The following is a 27248-nucleotide window of genomic DNA, read 5'->3' on the forward strand; positions in this document are numbered from 1 at the left end:
CAAAAGCAGGTAGACAGAACAGTAGTAACACATTAATATAATAAAATTATCAAAGATTAAATACATCCTTTGGAGATTTTGGTTCTATCACAAAGGATAGAATAATTTTGTCTGAGAATCTTCCTTCAGAATGATATCTGTATTGGATTTCTTTTTTTTTTTCTTTTTAAGATTTTATTTATTTATTTGTCAGAGAGAGGAGAGAGAGAGCATGGACAAGGAGGGGAAGAGGCAGGCAGAGGGAGAAGCAGGCTCCCCGCTGAGCATGGAGCCTGATGCCGGCCTTGATCCCAGGACTCTGGGATCATGACCAGAGCTGAAGGCAGACACTTAATCAACTGAGCCACCCAGGCGTCTCTGTATCGGATTTCTAATAATTACCAATTTTTATTATTTTTCTGAAATAAATGCGGCAAAATGAGAATAAGAACAGATTTTCCCAATATGCCTTTAGGACACGAACAAAAAGCTATTAAATCTGGCCCACTTTCTGTTTTTGTATAGCTTAAAACCTACGGACAGTTTTAAAATTTTTAAATGTTGCAGCAAAAACCCAAAACCCCAAAAATTATTTGACACATGAAAATTACATGAAATCTAAATTTCTCTGCCCACAAATAAAATTTTATTAGAACACACCTATGCTCATTTGTTTACATATTGTCTGTGACTGTTTTTGCATGAAACAGACGGCATCAAGTAGCTAGAACAGAAAAGTATAGTCTATGAAACCCATAATATTTACTAAATGGTTCTTTACTTAAATAACTTGCTAACCCATGCAACAGGACATGAAAGTCTCTTCTCTACACTAAAAATTCATTCTCTTTCCTCACAAATATTTTAACTATTACCATTCTATCTTCCCATATCAAAGAAGAACTACTGGAATATATTATGTAGCTGACTGTAATTCTATTAGAAATCACCTTCAGAGATGAAGTGGAAAATAGACACGTAAGTCCCAGTGACTATGGCAAACAAAGAAAAAAACATCTACTGATGTATCCAAACATTCATTATAGTTTCCCACAATGCACAAACAGGGGCATAAGCCAGAGTTGGTATATCTACTTTGAACTTCCTAATTTCTTCTTCTTTTTTTTTTCCTCTTGGTAATCTCTACACCCAACAAAGGTCTTGAATTCATGACCCCGAGATAAAGAGTCACAAATTCTACCGAATAAGCCAGCCAGACGCCCCTGAACTTCTTAACTTCTAATGTGTATATGTACAGTACTTGCATTATCAAACAATACTTCAACACTACCTAAAATGAACTCTAGTACATTTTGTTATGAATACATTTCCAAACTATATTGCTAAATATGGAAACGGGGGGTTTATTTAAATACATGAAAAAGGAATTGTGCTTACAAACCTATTCTCTAAGCATTAATTATAGATCCTCTATGAAAGAGGCCATTCACATCTGACTTCTCAAAAGTCTTAACTTTTAATTTAATTCAAAAGCTAAAAAGTTTTGCTTCACCCAAATCAACCACATTAAATAATTCCCATGAAATGATAACTTATCAAAGCAAGTTTTTTATTTCTCCTTGCAAAGAATAAGAAATAATTAGCACAGATAAATGAGTTCTGCATTTATCACCAATAATGGAACAGAGTTAAATGATTTTAGTCTTTAATCTCAGTAAGTATTTCAAAAATGGCTTAGCAATAAGCCTGCCGAAACAATGTAGGAATAATAACAGCTAATTTGATTCTGTCACTGTGCTAAACACTTTACACCCAGTGGTTCTCATCTGTACAGAAACCCTGCAAAACAGATACTACTATCAGTATTCCAAGATAAGGAAACTGAAACTCAAGAATTTATTTTCTGCAGTGTTTTTATTATTAAGAGTTAATTTATAAATAACTTTGGGCCATGAAGATTTTCACTGGTTTCAGAAAAATATACACATAACAATTCTATTTTTAGGTGTAACATAAAACATACATCACACACAGACACATAACAACATGTATTAAAAACAATTTGCTTCTTAGTCTAAAAGGCTTTCATACCAAAACTGTTCAAAAACATGTGTGGCCAACAGTAAAGCCTACATATTCCCCTTTCTAGGCAAAACGTAAGAACTTAGGAATAACCTTTTACTCAGACTTCTACAAATATCCTTATCTGGTATACAGATACAAGGGCGGTATTTAGTCTACAACAAAAGAAGTGAACAAAGTATTTCCTGGTTCAATATTCGTAATTAACATAACACCTGACATGTATTCCTAACATTTAGCTAAAGAACAGAGAGTCCTATTATAGATGAAGTTGACTGTTTAATTTCAAGGAATCACTTAAGGAAGCATATGGTCTATATGTACCTCTAAGTTCAACTATCTACAATTCTGAGATACTAAATTATTTTCTCATTTTCAGAAATTTATTGACTAATTCTCCAAATTCCCGTCAATCTAGTAAGAGTCTATGAGACTTAAAATTCACTTCACACCTATGCTGTGATTTGTTAATATTATAATTTTTAAAAGTAAAGAAATTTTTAAGTTCCTACCATCCTCAGTCCTCGGCTGCTGAGGGAACATGTAGTTAGTAAGCACCATTTTCTGGGTCTCTGAATCAGTCTCTTTTTGAAGAGGTATCAGGGGTTTGGACTAGGGAAAGAAAATAAATGTTTAAATTTTAATAATCCTAAAGCAAATACATATCCAGCAATTCTTCTGAATAAGTACTCACCATTTTTTCTATAAAGTACCAATGTGTAGATTACAAAAGCAAGCTTATATATACATAAAAAAACTTTTAGGCACTGATTTGAAACTTGTAAGAATCTTAAAAAAACAAACAACCATTTAGTTTTTAGTGTAAAACAAAACCCATGCTGTATTGCAATTATCACTGGTTATCAATACAATTTAAAAACATTTCCTATACCAAATATATCCACAGTCCAATAATTACTTATCACAGTGATTTAATGAAGCTATAAAATAAGGCTTTCCATTTAACATTATTGTGCCCCTTTATGTTATCCTTCCCCTTTGGAAAGAGGCTTTTAAGGAAATAATTTAGAAGGTTAAGTCCAGTTATCTGCAGATTAATTCTAGCTGAAAAGAGAGTACTTAAAACAAATACGAAGTTGTAACCTGCTTCTCTCTTCTCCCTGTCTGTCTCCCTTAATGATACCACAAGTTACTCAGTGGTGAAACTATAAATCCATTATTTTGGACCTCTTTTTTTCTTAAGACTTCTTTGCTAACTGGTTATAAAGTGATTTCAACTTATTCTTCATTTTTTTTTTTAAAAGATTTTATTTATTTATTTGACAGAGAGAGATCACAAGTAGGCAGAGAGGCAGGCAGAGAGAGAGGAGGAAGCAGGCTCCCCACGGAGCAGAGAGCCTTGATGCGGGGCTCGATCCCAGGACCCTGAGATCATGACCTGAGCCGAAGGCAGCGGCTTAATCCACTGAGCCACCCAGGCGCCCCTCAACTTATTCTTAACGTAACTAATAACTTTTGCCATCATATTAACTTAAAGTTCTATCAATCCAAGCCTTAGTCAACTCTAAATAGGGAGGGAACTACCCAATCTCTCCCTCACCTGCCACCCTACCAATTAAATCTTTAGACTTGGGGCACCTGGGTGGCTCAGTGGGTTAAAGCCTCTGCCTTCAGCTCAGGTCATGGTCCCAGGGTCCTGGGATAGAGCCCCACATCGGGCTCTCTGCTCAGCAGGGAGCCTGCTTCCACCCCCCACCTCCTCTCTGCCTACTTGTGATCTCTGTCAAATAAATAAAACAAAATCTTAAAAAAAAAAAAAAATCTTTAGACTTTTGTGAAAAATTTGCACCTAGCTAATTCCATCCTATAATCTTACTCCCAGTCAAACATTTCCTCCATGCCTCTCAATTTTTTTTGGTAAACAAACTACCCTGCATCTCAAACATCTTCACTGAAAACTTTCCTTGATCTCCTCAGATAACAGAAACGGTAGATCTATTCCCTCCCCAAACACAGTGCTCTCCTTAAGTCTTCTCAAATGCAGGGGTGCTTATTCTCCCATAGCTCATAAACCCTGGGTTAGGGGGTAGATTCAGAGCTTACAAATGCTGTGAGATCATCACTTGTATCTCTTCAAGTGTAAATACCTGTTCTTTTGCGGGATATTCAATTGTGCCTCTACCATTCTGAATTCTGCCTCTGCCATTCTCTCCTTTCCTAATTATCTACTGACCTTCCGGTAGTATCCATCTATTCTTGATTCTTTTATGACAAATCTTTCCACAGTCATGGATAATTCAACAGATATAAAATATAAATGACATGGTCATGCTCTTAACCCACTAATGTCTTAGGAGATGAGGAGTATGTGAGAAAGGGGAAAACAGTCAATTTAGATGGACATAACAGAATTTAGAGGCCTTTCAAAACTAATCACCCCAGGGTGCCTGGGTGGCCCATACAGTTAAATGCCTCCCTTTGGCTCAGATCATGATCCCAGGGTTCTGGGATTGAGCCCCATGTCGGGCTCTCTGCTCTGCAGAGTCTGCTTCTCCCTCTCCTTCTGATGCTGCCCTGCTTATGTTCTCTCTCTCTCAAATAAATAAATAAAATCTTTAAAGCAAACAAACAACAAATCACCCTTGAAATAATTCTAAAATTAACTATGTTAATAACTGCAAAATTCTATAAATATAATTAAAATGCATTAATTGTACACTTTAAAATGGGTGAATTTTATGGTATGTGAATTATATTTCAACACAGATGTTATAAGAAAACTAATCATCTGTTATTTATGTCGTACAAAGTCAGAAAAAGAAATTGGTAACTATTTACCAGTCTCTCCATTCCCTAAAACATCTAACTCCAGTGATCTCTATTCCTGTTTCTTTTCAAAAATTTATTATTATTATTATTATTATTTGTAACCTCTACACCCAACATGGGGCTTGAACTCATGACCCTGAGATCAAAACCTTTGCCATAATTCCCACAATATATCCAATAAATATTCATCCTCTGAAATCTGAAATCACTCATTGAACAAATATTTACTTATATTTGGCCTTTATATGCCAAAGTACTATGACAGGCACCAGGTATACAGTGATTACCAATTTAGGAGAGCTTACAATGTATGAAAGGAAAGACAGGGATAACAAAATGAGACATTAAAACATGATTTAAGTACAGGTTAGAGAGGATACAGGGAGTAACAGAACCCATAGAAAGTGTTCATTTATCACAATCTTGAGTGATTAGGAAAGCATTCCTGAGAGAATGCCTTCCTACATGATGAATGGGCATTAACCAGGTGAGAGGAGTGAACAATGTTCCAAGAGAGAGAACTCATTTGGGGATATGAAAATGAAGGTGTAGGGGATAGAGATGAAGACAGGATGAGTAAGTTCTTGAAGGATACAATATGAAGAAAGGAGAAGTCATGAAAAGGTTTTAAGTAGATTAGTGCTGGAACCAGATAAAAGGATCACTTGAAGTGTGGTTCAGAATGAAATCAGGGTGATATAAGATTGAAAGTGGTGACAACACTGGAAGCAGAGACCAGTTAGGAATCTCAACAGTCCAAGTCAACACTGTCCAGTGTTGTCACAGAAGTGACACTAAAATAAGAACCATAGATAATTTATAAATTTTTAGCAGCTACATGTTTTTAAAAAGCAAAAATAAGCTCAATTTTGATAATGCATTAAATTTAGCATATCCTGTATACCTAAAATATAATTTTGATGTGTGATCAAATAACAATTGCTAATGTGATATTTTACTTTCTTTGTTTATATTACATATACAAAATCCAGTGTACATTTTACGCTTAGAACAAATCTCAATTTGGACTACACTCATGACAGCAGAGCCTACTGTACTGGACAGTGCAGGTCTAAATAAAAGGTGACACACTGTATGATGAACAGTAGTTAAGATTTATACATCCAAGCAGTACCTGAGTGGAGAGAGGGAGAAGCGACTTCCTACTGGGCAGGGGGTCCAACATGGGACTCACTGCCAGGACACTGAGATGATGACCTAAGCCAAAGGCAGATGCTTAACTGAGTCACCCAGGCACCCCTACTTTTTTTTTTTAAAGATTTATTTATTTATTTTAGAGAGAGAGAGTGCCAACGTGGGTGGGGGGAAGGGCAGAAGGAGAGGGAGAGAATCTTAGGCAGAGCAACACCTGGGGCTCAATCTCATGTCCCTGAGATCAAATCAAGAGCTGGATGCTCAACTGACTTAGCTACAGGTGCCCCCACTACAATTTCTTTTTTTAAGTAATTAACAGATGTGGAAAAAAGAGATGAAAATGAGAGAACATTGTAAATATGAAAAGATTGTCTTAGATACTAGATAATTTCATTAAAAGGAGTCATCTGGCATAGTTTTCTGGTATTGATTTGCTGCAATAGTGCTATTATACTAAAAGTCTGAGTCCTCAAGACGAGGAGCTATGTCTCATAACTCTAAGTATCTGGCATAGCCAGGGCCCAGCAATGTTCTGAGAATCCAGATGAAAAATTTCAAAACATTTCATAAGTAAATAATAATCTCAATTAAGAGATTAGAAAATTAAGTTTCATATATACATAAACTGACACATTTAATGATGATGCAATAATCACTGTGTTCAAGCTGTAATAAAAGCAAAGGTATCATCATTTCAGTATTTCCTTAACTTGCAGAACAAGTTAATACTACAACCTGATTCAAAAGTGTGGACTGACAACAACTTAAGGCTTTTAGGATATTAATAAGAATTGGGTAAGAAAAGGGATCTTGGTTAAGAAGTTTGGAGAATCCTGAAGTGTAGACAAGTGGGTTTCTTTACTACAGCAACACATAAGGGTTGTTAATATAATTCAAAAGAGGATATAATACAGTCTCCCAAGCAAATTTAACTATGGAACTTAAGAATATCTTATAAGACTAGTGTATCCAAAACCTTGGGAAAATACAGCTTTAGATAATTTATTGTAAGATATTGCTCAAGGTCAAATACTAAGCATTAAAAGATCAGCAAACTGCATACTCTATGCTTAAAAAAAAAAATCAGTAAGAAATACCAAAGAATAGATATGGAAAAAAGATTTCCTCATACTTACAGATAGTAAGTTAACCCCTATTTTGTTTTGGACCTAAAATCCAATACTTAGCCAACATTATACAGGAGATTTCTTACCAATTAAACTAGAACGTTTACAACAATCTATACTGTGAATCCTAAGATTGAGACATTTCAAATTAAACTCAAAATATCTTGCCAAAGTTTTTCACAGGTGAATGATAACTACTCTTTTCAAGGATAAAATACGAACATTTATTTCTAAGACCAAGGCAAATACAGAGAGACCTATCTATTAACGGTCCAAATGGAAACTTAACTAGAGTACTAAGATAGATTCACTGTCCTGACCTTTCTGCCTCCCATGAACTTAATACACTGAAATCAGTATTTCACTCCCAATGTTCCACTAAAACTATGTACTCTTCCCAGGGTCAGCAACTACTTCTACCTCAACAAACCTAATGGCCAATTAGAGGTTCTCATCTACCCAACTCACTGGCAACATGTGGCACAGATGATCTTTCCTGAAGCACTTTCTTCAGATGACTCTCTGGATAACATACTCTCCTGGTTGGCTGGTCCTTCTTATTCTCCTTGTGATGCCACTCTCTTTCCTGTGCTTAGTCTTTGATCTTCTCTTCTTCTCTATCCTCTCTCCCTACTAATTTTATGCAGTTCTATGGTGTTAAATGGAACATCTGTAAAATGCTGACTCCCAAATTTTATCTCCAGCCAATATCTGACATCCCTATATTCCTTCTCACCATCTCACTATCACAATAGTTGAAGGCAAGCAACACCTCCTTCTAAACTACCGCAACCGCCTCCTTACTAAACTTCCTCCTTCCAAAACAGAATATTCCACCCATAACCTTACCACCCAACTATGGCCCATTCCTCACTCAAGTGTCAAAATGATCTTTTAAAAATGTACATTACCTCTTGCCATTCCCTGGCAGGAAATACTTCAGTAGATTTCTATCTAATTCAGAGTAAAACCCCAGTTGGTTACTATAGCCTACAAGGTCCTATGTGATCCACTCTCAGTTTTCCTCTCTGATCTAATCTTATTCAATTCTCTTCCTTGCTCACTGTATTCCAGCCATCAGGTTTTTTATCTATTCCTCAGTTACAACAAGCTCATTCCAATATTGGGAACTTTACTCTTAATATTTAAATGTACCTCCTTTTCCAACTCACTGCCCTAATTTATGCATGGCTCACTCCTAATTTCCTGTGAGCATCTGCTCTACTGGTTCCCTTCCTTAGAGAAAGACACTTTCTTCCTAAATCACCCTATTTAAAACAGGATGTTTACTCTTGCCCTCCTATTCTTCTAAGGCCTATCAGCTTCTGTTTTTCTTTGTAGCTCTGACATACTATTACATAATTACTTGTTTCTATCTCTTGAAAGTGTAATCTCAATAAAAATATAAGACTCTCTTTGTTTCACCAATATATCTCAAGCTCCCAAAGCAGCTCATGAACTATTGTAAGCCTTCAATAAATGTTTATCAATCAAAGATAAGTCCAAGGAATAACTAACTCTTAGTTCCTTAGAAACATTTAAGTTGTGTGAAAGTATTTGATTAGAAGCATAATTTAAATTGACTACTGGGGCGCCTGGGTGGCTCAGTGGGTTAAAGCCTCTGCCCTCAGCTCGAGTCATGATCCCAATCGAGCCCCACACTGGGCTCTCTGCTCAGCAGGGAGCCTGCTTCCTCCTCCCTCTCCCTCTCCCTCTCTCTCTCTCTCTGCCTGCCTCTCTACCTACTTGTGATCTCTCTGTCAAATAAATAAATAAAATCTAAAAAAAAAAAAAAAAAAAGAATTATATATTCAAGTCCCTGCCGCTAGCAAGTACTTTTTATTGATCCAGGGAACCCAGGAAAAGAAAAATTTGGAGCAGAGGATGGAATGTTCATTTTCAAGCTAGCTGAATTTGAGACATCTAGGTAGCAATGTTAAGTAGACAATGGTTAGGTGTACAGTTTAGGAAAGAGAACTGAGCTGATGATAACTGTTAGGAATAATGGGCATACAGAGAATAATTGCATCTTTCTTAGAGGAAAGTATAGTAAAAGAAACTAAAGAAGAACCTAGAGTACTACATGGGGTACCAACATATAAAAGACTGACAGAAGAAAATTCCTGAAAAGGAAACTGAGGAGTGGTCAATCACAAGGATAACCAGTAGAGAACTCTACTGGTGCTCTCTCTCCAGTGTTCCAACAATACTTGCTAGTCAATTTCACCAAGAGTGATGCTCTCTTGAACTTCCAACTTTATCACCATCATTCTTTCTCTCTCTGTACCTCACTAGATCCCATTATAACCATTTTCCTGCCAATTAACAAGACCTCCTTGCTGCATTGTCTGTCTTTTACACCTGGAATGGCAAAGCTGCAACCCAGAATCATACCAACCATGTCCTTTCTCTGTATCACACAACTGAGCAAATCAGTAGCTACAAATTTGTGGTAACCAACTTCAACAGGGAACTCAATGTTGCCTGAAAACTCTTCCACGTTTCCTAAATTATATTCTGAAGATACTATTTTCTAGAAGATTGAAAAAAAAATAGGATTTAAGAACAGCCTGGAAACTGCTACATTCTAAGAATTTCAACATAAACATTATTAGTTCTCCCTCTCACATCAGACCAAGCTGCCTTCAAAAGGGCAAGAACTCCTGCACAGTTTTATTGTATTTTTTAAGATTTTACTTATTTATTTGTCTAAGAGAGAGCACAAGTAGGGGACACAGCAGGCAGAGGGAGAAGCAGGGTCCCCAGTGAGCAAGGAGCCCGATGTGGGGCTCAATCCCAGGACCCAGGATCATGACCTGAGCTGAGGGCACATGCTTAACCAACTGAGCCACCCAGGCATCCCTCTACCAGTTTTAAATTCTATCAGTTACACAACAATTATCCACTCCCCTCTCATATTTTTAACCTCATTCTCTACATAGCCTCCTTGAACAACCTATAAAAATGTTCTCTACTACTAAAGGATTCCTTCTTACACTGCCCCAAGCTACCAGTTTATGTTACACTCTTCTTCTTTCTTATCCAGCCTTCTTAAAAGCTCAATCAACAACTGTATGCCTCCATTCTCTCATTTATTCATTCCTTAAATTGCATCAATTGGGTTTTTGTCCTAATGTAGTTCTGAAACTACATTAGCTATAGTCAAAAGTTGGCAAGAAATAATGTATATTTTCCAGATTTCATTTTAATTGACCCCCCAACAGCATTTATCCCATTACAACTTCTTCCTTTAAGCCCTCATCCTTAACTTGAATCTACTATCATAAAGTTTTTCTTCTACCTCTATGGCCACCCTTTCTAAGTCTTTTAATCCACCTGTCACTTAAATGTTAGTAATAAATACATAAATAAACATATGTATGTATGTATGTATGTTAGTTCCTCAGGATTCATCTGTCCCTAACAACTAAATAAATTCCTAAGCTCCCTTTTGAGAAAATAATAAAAGATATGAAATCACTCCCTAAAAAAAGTGATTAAGATGATGGGCTGAGCTCCTATATCTTTTCTTTTTAAAAAATTTCTTAAGAAAATTTAAAAAAAATTTTTTTTAAATCTTTTTAAAAAATTTCTTAAGAAAACAAACAAAAGGAATAGGTCTATAATGGTCCTGGAGAAAAGGAAATTGTGCCTTCAGGAGCAATACTGAGAAATCCCAGGAGGTTCAAAATTTAAAGAATGGACAAACCAAGAGCACAGAAATCACAGTCTAGAACAAAGTCGAGGAAGCTGGGGGATCACGGCCACTAGAATTATTCTCTAGATGCCTACTCAGATATATCAAAGGTACTTCAAACTTAACATGCCTAACTGGAACTTAGTATCTTCCCATAAACCTATTTCTTTCTGTTGTGGTTCCTCATTTTGATTACTAGATCAATATCCAGCAAGTCACTCCAGCTACACCTCTGAAGCTCATCTTTGCTTTTACTTCCTTTCTTCTCACACACGTGCATTCTTCATATATTCTACTGATGTGACCTTTTAAGTTATGCCTTAAATATACCCACTCTTCCCTGGTCCTGTTATTATCTTACTTCAAGCCCACAGGTTCTACTGCCTTGAGTATGGCAATGCCCTCCAACGAGTCTCTCCTGCTTTCACACCTGGCACCATCACCCCTGCTAAATCCATCTTTCACAGTGCAGCCCCAAAAGCTTTCCAAAAATAACAATCTGATCCTACTACTTGCTTGTTCATGTTATACTTGTTCACCTTCAACTACAGTAGGTTGACATGTACCAGAGGATCAATTCTTCCTCTTAAACTAGTGGCATATATAAATAACTGATTATGACCATGATGACCAAATGCCCAAATTGCCTGGTACATTTGCATTTTACATATGTTCTTTTGACATAATTATCATAAAGCTCCTTTCACTATCAAAAGTGTCCTACGGGGCGCCTGGGTGGCTCGGTGGGTTGGTCCTGTGACTTCAGCTAGGGTCATGATCTCAGGGTGCTGGGATCCTGCCCCGCATCGGGCTCTCTGCTCAGCAGGGAGCCTGCTTCCCCTGTTCTCTCTGCCTACTTGTGATTTCTCTCTCTGGCAAATAAATAAATAAAATCTTAAAAAAAAAAATGCTTGAAAAAAAATAAACTATTAAATTTCTATAGACATATGCCACAGAGGATCACTATAAAAACTTAAAGAAGTTAGAGAATATCGAGTCTGATTTTTTTTTTAAGTTAGTAAGAAATCACCAGTTTATTGAATGAAAAACCTAACATCCACTCAGTCCTTCAAGCCTCACCCCTCTCTGGCCCCAAGAGAGCAGCTCAGGCCAGAAGATGCTCTGGACAGCAGGGCTGAGCAGGTGCTAAGGGCTGGAAGGTATGGAGAATGAGAAAAACACTTTCCAAAATGAAGTTTGAGTCTGATTTCTTAATCAATGTATCTTTTTACAGATTCAAGAGAAATTAGACAAGTCCAATAGGATTTATTGTTTTGAATCTACAGAAACTACACAAAAATATCTATATCTCAATATTTTCCAAGATTTTTCTTATATATATTTTAAAATTTATACCAGAGTATAACTGTTCTTAAATGAGCCCATGTAAATTATTATGCATAATCATTTAACACAACTGGAATTCCAGTAATTTACAAAATCAGAATGCTTACCTGATTATCTGAGAGCCACATAGCAGTCAATTGTTGCAGCTTTGTAAAGCTAAAGGGCAAATTCTTTAACCTGTGGGAAAAATACAAAATTAAAATAACAAATGTTAAAATGTAAGAGCAAAGCCTAATGGTCTTCTAAATAATATTGTATTACTGAGTATGAAAACAGGAGAAAAAAATTTAATTTAGGAGAGCACCCAATATATGTCTTTGCCACAGATAGGACAAAATACTATCCATCTCTTTAAAAATACAATTCTTGGGGCGCCTGGGTGGCTCAGTGGATTAAGCCACTGCCTTCGGCTCAGGTCATGATCTCAGGGTCCTGGGATCAAGCCCCGCATCGGGCTCTCTGCTCTGCAGGGAGCCTGCTTCCTCCTCTCTCTCTGCCTGCCTCTCTGCCTACTTGTGATCTCTCTCTCTGTCAAATAAATAAATAAAATCTTTAAAAAAAAAAAGATTTAATAAAAAAAAAATACAATTCATCCACTGAATCAATTCAGCTAGAGGGAAAATGGATAATCTAATAAACCCCCAAAAACTGTCCGCTAGGAAAAAATGTTAACCAGCCCTACTTTAATGTAAAGACAAGAACACATTAAGCAATGTCTCATAATATTGCTTTGAATATTTTATTTGTATTTAGAAAGAACAAACTACTACAGAAGGCTTAGCGATAGTTTGTTATAAAAACTGTACTGTTCTATTTTTTCTTGTGAGCCAGCACTTTCATATTCCAAAGACTATTTAAACATTATAATGAATAAAAAACAAAGTGATATTAACAATTCATCAGAATGCCAAATTAGAACAGCACCTATCTAAAAAGAATGTCTACTTAAACCTTCTACCTTATTAATGCTTATCCACTCTGCTATGCCTATCTTCCAAGGCAATTTGCTAGAGCCTAGGGCTAGAGCTGTAGCTTTGAGGTACAAAGTATGGGAAGAAATGAGGACTGAATTTTTTTAAAACAGGCAGTGGTTATTCTAAAATAAAATGGAACAGTCTGAATACCCTAATTAGAAAACTGGGCTTACACTAAACCTCTACTTTATAAGCTAAATGAGTCATTCGAAATTTGGGTTTTAATTTTCTCCTCATAAAATGACAATACCTACAGTACTATTTCATAGTGTTGTTTTGAATACTTTGTAAGATACTATGAAAGCATAATGTAAAAATGCTCTATGAACGTTCTTTTATCATTATTAGTATCTTTACCTCAGGAAAAATTATGGACAGGTTGTTCTTAATTTAACATGATTCCAGTTTAGTAATTCTAGTGATCTATTTGCTCTGCACCTTGACTGTGTTGCCCAAGCTATGTGAATGGGTGCCTAATCACATCTCTGCTCAGAAAAATACAGTGAGCAGATTAGATGAAAACCTGCTCCACTCAGCAGCAGTATTAAGGTGAAGATATGACTATAGGAATAAAAAAGGTGACTATAAGCAAAGAACAGCTGCATAGCTCAAGCTGTAAGTTGTATAGCTGAAGTCAACACAAAATTAACGATGACAAATTACCACAGTATTAAAAACCACAGGTAAAATCAGGTCATTCTTTCAAATGAAAATTCTATTTAAAAACAAAAAATATGTAGGAAAAAAGCAACATGCATGCTGTTTTCTATCATATAATGAAACTTTAATTTTACCCAATGTTTTCTATAAATCAACATTATTACAAACCTATTGTCACTTAAATTGATGACTTTTAATTTTTGCATATCACCCATTTCCTCTGGAAGTGTCTCAAGTTTATTGGAATGGAGAAATAACACAGTTATATTTTTCCAGCTTCCAATCTGAAGGAGAAACATAAAACTGGGAATCAAAATTCTGGCCTATTGCTTAACAGACAGAAGTAAAATATCATTTACGAAAGTAATGAAAACATTCTTCTCATTTATAAAAGGAAACATATTTTCTCTTTTCAGTTACTAATTTCCATGTATAAAGGAAAGTATTTAGGTATCTCTGTAAATCAGTATAGCTGATTGTTATTCAGAAAATAGTTAACAGAATTACATAATTATTTCTAAAGAAAACAGATAAAACCACACTGGATAGCTATAATGAATAATAAAGAAAAAATTAAAAAAGAAAATGCAAAGCAACTTTAAAATACAATACCTCTGGGGGTAACTGTTGTAAATAATTATGATCTGCAGCAAAGGTTCTTATATTAGTAAGCTGTCCAACAGATGAAGGCAAAGCTTCAACTTCATTGAAGCTACAGTCCAGTTCTTCTATTGACACTAACCTAATTAATTAAAACAGAAAGCACACATTATTTTTAAAGTTTCCTATACATAATCCAAAACTTAAGAATATATCAACATTTGAACTTGACTTCAACAAATCCAGAAAAACTCTTATTTCCACTAAACTTAATTTAATAATAAAAATAAGCCTACCTTTATAAAAAAAAACCCTAGCCAATCTGTAACCAATTACTTATTTAAATGCTTATGGAATCTCCTTTAGATGCTATTCATGCACTTATCTGGAAATATATGTGATTGAATGAAATACATACATAGTGTTTATAAACATAAATATATAAAGCTGAAGGAAAGTAAAGTCTTCTAGTGATTCAGAAAAATCTTACCCTCCTATAGAGTCTGGCAGATACATTAATTGATTTTCATCTATTTTAAGAGTTGTTACATTCTTCAGTGAACCTATTTAAGGGAAGAAATAATACATAATTTTCCAGCTTGAACTAGAAGCAAGTCAAACAACAGTCAACGTGAGCACACATCAATGATACAGAACTTTCTTAATCAACCTATCTAAAAGAGAAAATATACTCAACCTCATTAATCTGTACTCCCTTACCCTATATTTTCAACTTTTACCAATATATCACCTTTTAACATTAGTGTGTATTTATCTATTTTACTCCTGTTAGAATGCAAGCTTCATAAAAGGAGGGACTTCTGCCTACTTTGTTCACAGACGTAGCACTGCTCCTTAAAATAATGTCATGGCACAAGTGAGCACAGGCAAGAAGGAATGGTAGGTGTATAAAATTCATAGGTATATGCCAAACTATTCTGTGTGTTCTAAATGCTAAAACAATAAAAATGGAGTTTAATTTAAAATTAAAACTGTTGAATAAGTTATAGTAGAATCTGCAAAATGTAGCCTGAGCTAAAAAAGTTATATAACTCAATTAATAAAATATATAAAAATATTTTTTTGGTTTTTATGTTTAAACATCATGAAGATGGCAAGATTTATGCTTTTGGTTCTTGAATCAAAATAATTCATTTTCCTTGAAGCATCATCAGACTAAAAGCAACTACAAATATAGAATATCATGGAATTTGCTAACTGGTTTGTTTTCTCAACTTTGAGTCTAAAATGGAGACTGAAAAAAGATACTAGATAAGGGCTATGAATAGGTGTTATAGTTTAGATAAATTAACTTCTTTTTAAAGAGTTTAAATTTTATTATACTGATAAACATGACATTTCCTTAAAAATATAGTAATGTCAACCAAGATGTAAAATGTGTAACTGATCACACGAAACAATTCAAATAAGATCTGTGACTGGCAGTACAATAAAACTAGCTCATAACATATAAAATTTGATATATGAAAGCTTTAAGTGAAACAATGGCAAAAATGTAATTTCTGAGATTTTATATTAGTAAAAAGTAATTACATGAATTAGAAAGCAATACAAACCAATAGTCTCAGGCAGTTGTTGAAGTGAATTGCTTGATAACAGGAGGTCTTGAAGGTTTTCACATGCTGAAATTCCTTCTTCAATCATTTCAATGTTATTTTTGGAAACATCCAAGTATGTGAGCTGTTTCAAACTACCGATAAACTGTAAGCAAAAAAAGGAAATCTAATGACCATATTAAGTGAATTTATGGCCAGTTTACGTAATAAACTCAATACCAAGTTATAATTCACAATTAAATGTTTATATGAGAGAAAAGATTCAATTTTTTATTAAATGCTGTAAGTAATATATTCAGTAATAAAGCTAAGAGTTCCTGCTAAGAGCCTAGCAGAGTGACAATGGACATATACTTTTCTTTGGGAACTCAGCTGTCACCATTGGCTAGGGCAACAGAAGGTAACAGGATTCTTAGGTTCTTTGGGCATGGGAATAAATAAATGTCAGTTGTTAAGACAGAAACTACATGTAAAATATCCCACTTTAACAGTTCTCTGGACAAATGAGTTAGGATATAAACTCAACTGCAACCACTGCGAAGGACACACTCCAGGTCCAGGAAATTAAAAGAATCTATTTTACAAAGTTTACTATGTTAATATTCTGAATTTAGTCAAGAATGTATTGATAGTAAAAAAGAATGCTATTTTCTTCTATCTAATATATTTACAATTAAATAACCAGCCTTCAAAGAAAAAGTAATCTGAAATTGTACAATTCATCAAACTGCAAAGAACAGACTGCACTAAGAGAAGCCACATAAAGTTTGATATACATACCCCTGGAATAAAAGTCAGTCTATTACCATCCATCCAAAATTCTTTCAATCCACTTAGTTGCTCAAGTACTTCAGGCTGTTTGGGTAAGAAAGGGGTGGGGGAATTCAATAATTTACTTGAATGTTTTTGTCAGAAGTAGTTCCAGAGAACTTGTAATGGTAACTTCTGGCTTAAAACATTTAATAAATAACTGGGGGGTGGCATGGAGCAGAGCCAAGATTCTAGACTTTTCATTATATTACAGTTACTACAGTGGTACTACTAAAAGAAAACTCAAAGATAAGCATTCCAGAAGAGTAGATTGCATAAAATTCATTTAAACTTTTGATTATACAACAGGCTCAAGTATTTATAAAACTAATAAAGAAATAAAAATAAGTCCCATCACTTTCAAGAATATAATAAAAAGATACTCTCAATCATTATCTGTAAAAAGATTTATTAGCCTTTTCCCCATAACCCAGCAATTGTGCAACTAGGTTATCTACCCCAAAGATATAAATGTAGTGATCCGAAGGGGCATGTGCACCCGAATGTTTACAGCAGCAATGTCCACAACAGCCAAACTATGGAAAGAGCCCAGATGCCCATCGACAGATGAATGAATAAAGAAGATGTGGTATATATACACTAGAATACTACTCAGCCATTAAAAAAATGAAATCTTGCCATTTGTAACGACGTGGACGGAACTAGAGGGTATTACGCTAAGCAAAATAAGTCAATGAGAGAAAGACAATTATCATATGATCTCACTCACATGTGGAACTTAAGAAACGAAGGAGAGGATCATAGGGGAAGAGAAGGAAAAAAAAAACACAAGATGAAACCAGAGAGTTAACCAAACTCTAAGAGATTCTTAATCACAGGAAACAAATTTAGGGTTGCTGGAGGGGACAGGGGTAAGGGGACGGCAGTGAGGGGATAGGGTAATTGGGGGATGGACATTTGAGGAGGGTATGTGATGTAATGAGGACTAGGTATTATATGAGACTGATGAATCACTGAACTCTACCCCTGAAACTAATAATACATTATAAGTTAATTAATTACATTTAAATTATAAATAAATAAATAAAATAGGGGAAAGAATCAATTAAGAAGAATTCTGATTAATCATTGTTAACTACTTATTATCAATTAACTATTCTATATGATACTATAATGGTGGTACATATCATCATACATGTGTCCAAACCCACAAAATGTAAAACACCAGAAGTAAAAGCTAATGTAAAATATGGATCTCAGGCAATTATGATGTGGGACTGTAAGTTCAACAAGTGTAACAAATGTACCAGTCTGGTGGGGGACGTTGATAATGGGGGAAGTTATGCATGTGTGGAAATCTCTGTACCTACCCTTAGCTAAAATGTGCTGTGAGCCTAAAACTGCTCTAAAAAATAAAATCTATTAAGAAAAAAAAAGAGAAGATTTAGCCTTTAATGAAAAGAACAAAGATATTCCCAGATGACTAAGAGGGAGAAAAATAAAGAAAAAACCAAATGCCCAATAATAAGGGAAAGGTAAATAAACTAAGGCATAATCCATGATATGCACATGCTGTTATTTTAAACTCTTAGCAATTACATAATGAAATATTTTTTTAAAAAAATTCATTTATTTATTGTTGAAATATTGTTTTTAATATGGTGTTGATAACCAAAAAACTACACAGAGGGTTTCAGTGGACCTTGGTATTGAGAAAAAATTTCATCTTGGGCATTTGCCCTTGCAGGCTCTACTGAATGCATGCTTCAAAGGTACTTCTGTCACCACACAAACACAGTTACTGACATTGTGATGGCATAGAGTACCATCATACCTAATCAACACAGTAATACAAGAGTACGTAGAAGTCATGTCATTCAGATTTGCTGCTAACACATAAATATAGACAAGGTGTATCTTGGAGTAAAAGAAATATCTTTTTGTGCTTTATCTGTTATCACTTTAAGGGTGAGTTTTAAAAAATGCGTTGTAATGCTATAGACCGAAATGGTACAAAAATTAATGATACTGGATGTTACTGATTCATTGAATAATAATTAGGACTTTTCAAATAGTTAATATGGATGCAAATTAATATTTTTAAATACCTTAAGAGTACAATAGCTTAACAACTTAGGAAGAACAGTACAAGTATTTTTTCTTTTTTTTTAAAAAATATTTTATTTATTTATTTGACAGACAGAGATCACAAGCAGGCAGAGAGGCAGGCAGAGAGAAAGGGAGGAAGCAGGCTTCCTGCCGAGCAGAGAGCCCGATGTGGGGCTCGATCCCAGGATGTGGGGCTCGATCCCAGCACTCTGGGATCAAGACCTGAGCCGAAGGCAGAGGCTTTAACCCACTGAGCCATCCAGGCACCCCAGTACAAGTATTTTTTCATAAGGGGTTAAGAAGTTCCACAACACACAATAAAAGCCATCATAAACCATCTTCAATGAAAATACACTAAAGAAAATGAAAGTGTATTTTAGGAAAAAATAAGATGTACAAAACCACCATGCTCTTCCACTGACTTCAGCTATAAAGTTCACTATTTGATGAGCAAATGTATAATACAACACCCACAGGGCAATCATGAAGCTGAAAATACCGTCTTAAGATTATCATTTGACAGTAGATACATGAAAAGATGCTCAACATCATTCATCATCAGGGCAATCCAAATCAAAACCACAATGAGGTATCACCTCATACCTGTCAAAATGGCTAAAATCAACAACACAAGAAAAAATGCTGGCAAGGATGTGGAGAAAAAGGAACCCTCCTGTACTGCTGGTGGGAATACAAATTGGTGCAGTCACTATGGAAAACAGTATGGAAGTTCCTTAAAAAATTAAAAATATGATCCAGTAATTCCACGCTTAAGTATTTATCCAAAGACTATGAGAACACTAATTTGAAAAGATATGCAGCCCTGTTTATGGCAGCATTATTTACAATGGCCAAAATATGGAAGCAGCCCTAAGTCCACTAACAAATGAATAGATAAAGAAAAGATGTGGTATAGGTGCCTGGGTGCCTCAGTGGGTTGAGTGTCTGCCTTCGGCTCAGGTCATGATCTCAGGGTTCTGGGACTGAGCCCTGAATCTGGCTCCCTGCTCTTCAGCAGAGTCTGCTTCTCCAGCTCCCTCTGCCCCTCCCCCTGCTTGTGCTCTCTCCCAATAAATAAATAAAACCTTAAAAAAGATGTGGTGTATATGTACCACATGTGCAATGGAATACTACTCAGACATAAAAAAGAATCAGCTCTTGTTATTAGCAGCATAAATGGTTCTAGCAAGTATAACGCTAAACAAAATAAGTCTGTCAGAGAAAAAAAAGTAACACATGATTTCACTCATATGTGGGATTCAAGAAACAAAATAAACGAAGAAAGAAAAAAAAGAGATAAACTAAGAATCAGATTCTCAACTACAGAGAACAAACTGATGGTTATCAGAGGTGAGGTGGGTGTGGGGATGGTGTAACAGGTGAAGGAGATTAAGAGTGCTCTTGATGAGCACTGAGTAATGTGTAAGTTATTGAATCAGTATATTGTATATCGGAAACTAACATAACACTGTATCATAATTATACTAGAATTAAAAACAAAAAACAAAACCAAAAACACTAGGGGCAACTGGGTGGTACAGTCAGTTCAAGTGTCAGACTCTTGGTTTTGGCTCAGGTAGTTATCTCAGGGTTCTGGGATCTAGCCCTGCCTCAGGCTCTGCATTCAGTGGAGTCTGCTTAAGAGTCTCTCTTCCTCTCCTCTCTAACCTCCCATTCCTTCCCACTCTATGAGCTAGCTCGCTCACTCACATATAAATAAATCTTTAAAAAAAAAAAAAAAGACTATCATTTGAAATCTATCATAATTTTAAAACACAAACGTATAAACATAATGTAAAAGAAGTTAATGATGATGATATTCAGGCCAATGAATTCCTCTTCAGAAAAAATATCTGGCTTACTGGGGCACCTGGGTGGCTCAGTGGGTGGGTTAAAGCCTCTGCCTTCGGCTCAGGTCATGATCCCAGGGTCCTGGGATCGAGCCCTGCATTGGGCTCTCTGCTCGGCGGGGAGCCTGCCTCCCCCTCTCTCTGTGCCTGCCTCTCTGCCTACTTGTGATTTCTGTCTGTCAAATAAATAAAATCTTAAAAAAAAAAAATCTAGCTTATTTTCTGAGTTCTTTTGGAGAACTCACTAAAGATAAAAATCTATTTACACACTCCTTTCCTTTTTGATTTTATATCATAGCACACTTTGCATACAAAACAAAAATGAGTCAGAGGTCTTATTACCAACTGAAAAATAGATAGTGGTTTCACTCAATGTTTTCCCTTTAGCTATTAAGTAAAATTATAGAAAAATATTTTACCATTGAATAAATTCCTGAGCAATACCCTCAGGGACTTACTTTTGCCTTAGAAGTACTTTTTCTTACTCATCTAGGCTGATGAAACTTTGTTTTTCCCTTATGATCTCTCAAATTGTCTGCTTGCTGTGTCTTTGTTATTTTTTCCATGGGTTTCTCCTTTATTTTACATTTGATTGTCACTACTGTCAGATATTTCTAATTCTCCCTGTTAAGTGTTTTCATATCTTTTTTCCCCAAAATATGAATATATCTTTAAAATGTTTTATATTTAAAAATGCTAAGAGGGGCTCCTGAGTGGCTCACAGTGGGCTAAAGCCTCTGCCTTCGGCTCAGGTTGTGATCCCAGGGTCCTGGGATCGAGCCCCACATCTGGCTCTCTGCTCAGCAGGGAGCCTGCTTCTCTGTCTACCTGTGATCTCTGTCTGTCAAATAAATAAATAAAATCTTAAAAAAAATGCTAAGAAATAAATACATTAACTTTCACATCCTCTCAATCAAATTTAAGACCTTTGGGTAGAGACTGGTAAGAACTTACCACTTCTGTGAATTCATTACTTCCCAAATCCAGTCTTTCCAGTTGGGTCAGTCTATTCATGGTTCTATGCACATGGGATTAATGAAGAATTGAGTATATAAAAATATCAATTAAATGAAAGCTTTCAAATCAATAGTATTAAACATTCTTAGGTAAGATCTAATGTACAGGTTTCACCATATTGACAAAATAAATAAAATTTCTCAGAAAAGTATTCTTTATTTAATTTCTAAATAAAGTAAGTTATGAATTATTCTCTAATTTGGGTTCTCATCAGGTCTTCGTTTCTATTCCTAAACAGTCATAGTAAATTTAAACACACAGACCAGAATATGAATAACTGGTTTTGGCTTTTTTCACAGAATAAATTTTCATATAGTATTAATCAACTAATGAATTAGACTGGCAGCTACACAGTAATTATTACCATTTTTCAAGACTGGTCATATATTTGTAATACTTCAAAATAGCTTAATTCTAAAAATAAGTACTCAAAATTCTAAACAGTAAATTTCTTACCACATTTCCAAATTAATTTCAATACAACTCAAAATCAAGTTTTATAAGAATCATAAATATGAGTAGTAAAATCATTTTTAACTTCCAACTTACTATCAATATTTCTCTGCAACTATAGTGACTTGAAAATTGTACAAAACCTCATTTAATAACGAAATAAACTAAACTGTACTTTTATCTCTCCTTCAATACAGCATTTTAAAAACCTAAACTAGTTCATTCAAATACATATTTACACTCTTATATTACTATTTTTAGAGAAACCTAGTATTTGATAGATTGAGGTACTACCAGCTACCCAGATAAAGAACTCTGTGCTATAATTTTTTAGGATATGTCAAAATGAAAGCAAAATACAGTTATCGTATTATTAACATATATTAATATGCTAATGACTTAAAAATTAACACTATTAAAAACAAACAGGCTCCTTAAATTACAACATAAGAACACAGACTATTTCTATCTTCTCCGGAAATTTAACAAATTAGAAAAAGTAAAATAAAACTCACAAAACATTTCTCTGCCTTTTCAGTGAAAAAACTAACAAACATAGGAACACACATAATTGGGGGCACGCTTGGGTGGCTCAGTTCATTAAGCAACTGCTTTCAGCTCAGGTCATGTTCCTAGGGTCCCAGGATCTAGTCCTACCTAGGGCTCCTTGCTTGGCAGGCAGCCTCTTTACCCTCCCCCTTTGCTCCTCCCCTGTGTTTGCAAGTGCACATCTTTATTGCTCTCTCTCAAATAAATTAAGAATCTTTAAAAAATAATAAACAAAAGAACACACATAATTGTAATGACACTATGTTACTAACCCAACATTAGAGGAAGCTAATTTTTCCAAACCCTTCCATTTTAAGTATGCCATTCTATCAATATTCCTTTAACTTATTTCACAACACCAATTTTTCTCAAAGCTGCTTTATTTAACTTAGACTTATTAAAGGCCTAGTCTCAACTATAATTGTTTCCCTTACTCATATCTTTGTCCAAAAAATCTCTAAGTCAGTAGTAGTTTGCTTCATAACAAAGAAAGTTTCCAGGACCTTCTTTTGAAGAAAGATGAGAAGCTATGACATTAAACTATATCCAGGTAAACATTTGAGAAAAGTAGAAAGGTGTGTGAGGAGGGAAGGGAGAACTGAAGAAATTCTTAAAATGACCAAAGAACATAGAAAATCCACACCGAGCAGTTAAACACTGTAACAAAAGGGTAAGTCATATAAGAGTACAAAAAAGAAGCAGTGCATTGGAAAAATTCAATTATGAATGACGTCTTTAGAAAGAAGTTTAAACACTGATGCAGGGGAAAGTGAATGACATGTATATGTAACAAAAAAAGAAATAAAATGTAAAATCCTCAAAATGTGTCTATCTTAACTTGCAATAATTTATACTGGCAACTTTAGTCCTACTAAGATACCTCAAAAGTCTAAAACAAAATTTCACATTTTCATTTTCAAGTCTTTTCATTTAAGATCCAGCTTCCTACTTCAAGGAGAAACCAAAAACAATATACCCCTCAAATTTTTTTCCCATTTACCTCTCAAATTTCTTTATATTTAACTCCTTTTTATCATCTCTTCTTGTGTCACAGGGAAAAAAAACACATCTTTTGTGTGCTTGGCCCTGTGCCCTCTAGTACTTAGATGGTATTAAATTTCACTTAGCTATATATCTGAAACAGCTTTCCCACTGCTCACATCTTTGATTATAAAAAGGTTCACTGACATAACCTGATTGCACATGACTTTTGTAACATTTAAAACTACTGCCTCTTTACAGGTTTGTGAGGTCTCAGAAGTTTTAATCACAAGTCTTAAAAAGAGAGCAGTAAAGGGCTCCTGGGTGGCTCAGGGGGTTAAGCCGCTGCCTTCGGCTCAGGTCATGATCTCGGGGTCCTGGGATCGAGTCCCGCATCGGGCTCTCTGCTCAGCAGGGAGCCTGCTTCCCTCTCTCTCTCTCTCTCTCTCTGCCTGCCTCTCTGTCTATTGTGTGATCTCTCTCTGTCAAACAAATAAATAAAATCTTAAAAAAAAAGAGAGCAGTAAAGAATTATATTGAAAATACATCAGACAGAGCCCAATTTAAAGTTAAATAAGGAGATAAAATAAGTTAAAATTATGGTATCAGATAAACAATATTAATTATAGGCTTAGCTACTGCAGTAAACAGTTTACATCCTATTCAAATCTCTTAGAAAGCAGTCGTTTGAACTAAAGGAGTCATCAATTCCAGTACCACATCTGTAAAATATTTAAACCTTTTTGAATTTAATATGGATCACAATTCCCATTTTAATTTACACTCACAACCATCACTATAAACACCAATCTTTTCTGCGCTGAACAACTGTCAGCTAATAGATGATGTCTTCTGGGAATCAAAACCAGATATGCTCCTTGTCCTCAAAGACTTACATTCATGGGGAAGGTTAAAGGTACATGTGTGCATGCATATAAGTTGGTCAGGGAAAACAGGAGTAAAAGGGGGGTTGCCTGGGTGGCTCAGTAGGTAAGCATCTGCCTTTGGCGTAGGTCATGATCCCAGGGTCCTGGGACAGAGCCCTGCATCAGTCTCCCCGCTCAGTGGGAAGCCTGCTTTTCCCTTTCCTACTCTCCGTACTTGTGTTCCTTCTCTCACTGTGTGTCTCTATGTCAAATAAATAAATAAAATCTTTTAAAAAAAAGAGTGAAATAAAATGCATTAAAAAAACAAGATTGGGGTGCCTGGGTGGCTCAGGTCATGATCTCAGGGTCCTAGGATTGACCTCCACGTTGGGTTCTCTGATCAGCAGGGAACCTGCTTCCCTTCCTCTCTCTCTGCCTGCCTCTCTGCCTACTTATAATAATAAATAATAAATAAATAAATAAATAAAATCTTAAAAACAAAAACAAAAACAAGACTAACATGGTAAATTTCATAACAGATACAAATAAGATGCCACAGAAGCTGAGTAAGCCAAACTAACTCCTGGGGACCTGGAGATATCTCCCTTAAAAGCTAACAATGAACTCCTGACAAATCAATCACAACAGAAATCAGCAAGGTTTTCTATAAAGGATCAGAGAATAAATAATTTAGGCTTTGCATACAGTCTTTGTCACAACTATTTGATTATAACACTATAGAGCAAAGGGAGCCGTAGACAATATGTAAATGAATAAATGTGTTTCCAGTGAGACTTCTTTGCAGAAATAAACAGTGGGCCAGATTTAGTAGACAGTAGTTTGCCAATGCCTACACTGTAAAAATGCAGCGATGAATTCAGGAAGTTTTAATGTATATTTTTCAATAAATGTACACACACTACAGTGCATTTTCAGTGTGTAGATCTGTTTTAACTTTATTTTACTTGCTCTTGGATTGCCATCTTTTCTTGATGTTAGCTTACCAGCAGGGGGCTGTCCATCCCACTTCTAACTTAAAACAGACTACAAAACCCAACGAATTCTTAAAATTACAGTTATCAGACTTCACATAAAGACCCTACAGATTTCACTAATTAATATTATATGAGAGCTCTAGTATATGAACTGGGACCTCTATATGGGACTAGTAGGTTTTATAGACATATTTTGATATTTGTCACACAAGACCAAATTCAGAAAGCTTATGAAATCACTATAAAATACCAACAACAGATGTGAAAGTTTTATATTCAGTACCACTGATTAAAATATGACCACAAGTCATACTGATCACAATGTGATCACAATATGATCACAAGTCAGTCTTTTAAAAATAATTTTCACTCATATTTTAGATATTACGAAGCTAACATTTCTTTAAGGACTTAAGAATTAAAGATTCTTGGGGTGCCTGGCTGGCTCAGTCAGTACAGTGTGTGACTCTTGATCTCGGGAATTGTTAAGTTTGAGCCCCACAATGGGTGCAGAGATTACTTAAAAAAAAATCTTCAAAAGAATTAAAAATTCTTATTTTAGAAAGAATAGCACCTTTACTTACTTTGGCAACATTTTCAACTGGTTTTCTCTAAGTTCTAATATCTGGAGTTTAGTTAATCTGCAAAACAAAAAACAAATCAATCATCTATTACAAAGACAATGAATTTAATTACCAAAGTGATGTCATGCTCCAAAGTTTTAAAGTAACCAATATTCTGTAATTGCAAAGTAAGAAAAGACTATTTCTGTCCCTTAGAATTAGTTGGGGGAAAAAAGTTAAACACTTCTAAACACATTTAAAGCACAACTTATTGTTCCTAAATATCAATCCTACAGCATTTCATGCAAACATGCCTCCAAAATATTAGCCATTAGTAGGTTAGAGAACAGTAATTCAACTCCAGAGTCCAGCTCCAAGAGAAAAAACAACAAGGGAACTTAAGGGGATATAATAAAGGAGATATCCTCTGGCCCTTCACATTCCAATAAAATTAAGGGAAAATGAGAAGACTGGGTGGTCTAGAGTTGCTAACTAATGCCATAATGTCAAGCATATTGCAATATATAAATGTATCAAATCAACATGCTGTATACCTTAAACTTACAAAATGTTATATGTCAAATATATTTCCATAAAAAAGTGGTCCAAATACCAGATATAAAAAAGGAATCTGTCAAGTATGCTTTATATATATTATATATATAAATGTATGTATATATAATATATACATCATATATAAATATATAAAAAGTATATGCATAATTACACATAAACACACATACGCACACATATATATTTATGTATGTAAATAAATATATGAAGCATGATAAAGTGGGTCCCACAGGACAGTCAATGGGCTACAACAATGCCCAGAATTCTTTCTCTCTTAGTTAAAATGTAATTGACATATAACATTATTAGTTTCAGGTATCCAATATAATGTATATGTGTATATATTGTGAAATGATCACCATAATAAGTGTAGTTAACATCCATCACCATAGTTACATTTTTTTTCTTATGATGAGAACTTTCAGGATCTACTTTCTCAGCAACTCTCAAATATGCAATCCAGTATTGCTGACTAAAGCAATACTGTACATTACACCCTCAAAATTTATTTTATAACTGGAAATTTGTACTTTTTGACCACCTTTACCCATATTGCCACCCTCACCCATGCC

The 27248-nt window shown here is 35.0% G+C and overlaps 1 protein-coding gene across 12 annotated transcripts in view; it reads right to left on the minus strand.

The window, feature by feature from the left end:
- Positions 1–27248, minus strand: part of ERBIN (erbb2 interacting protein) — a 132570-nt gene that overhangs the window by 33616 nt on the left and 71706 nt on the right. For all 12 annotated transcript variants that reach the window (XM_046001062.1, XM_046001072.1, XM_046001071.1 and 9 more), the window contains exons 7-15: positions 26125–26181; positions 21634–21697; positions 16730–16804; positions 15950–16094; positions 14863–14935; positions 14385–14514; positions 13941–14056; positions 12246–12315; positions 2535–2634 (exon numbers count right to left, since the gene is read on the minus strand). In XM_046001062.1, coding sequence (XP_045857018.1) covers positions 2535–2634; positions 12246–12315; positions 13941–14056; positions 14385–14514; positions 14863–14935; positions 15950–16094; positions 16730–16804; positions 21634–21697; positions 26125–26181 — 830 coding nt within the window. The remainder of the gene's footprint in view (positions 1–2534; positions 2635–12245; positions 12316–13940; positions 14057–14384; positions 14515–14862; positions 14936–15949; positions 16095–16729; positions 16805–21633; positions 21698–26124; positions 26182–27248) is intronic.

Source organism: Meles meles, chromosome 3 (genome assembly GCF_922984935.1).
Source record: "Meles meles chromosome 3, mMelMel3.1 paternal haplotype, whole genome shotgun sequence".
In the NCBI taxonomy this organism is placed as follows: Eukaryota; Metazoa; Chordata; class Mammalia; order Carnivora; family Mustelidae; genus Meles; species Meles meles.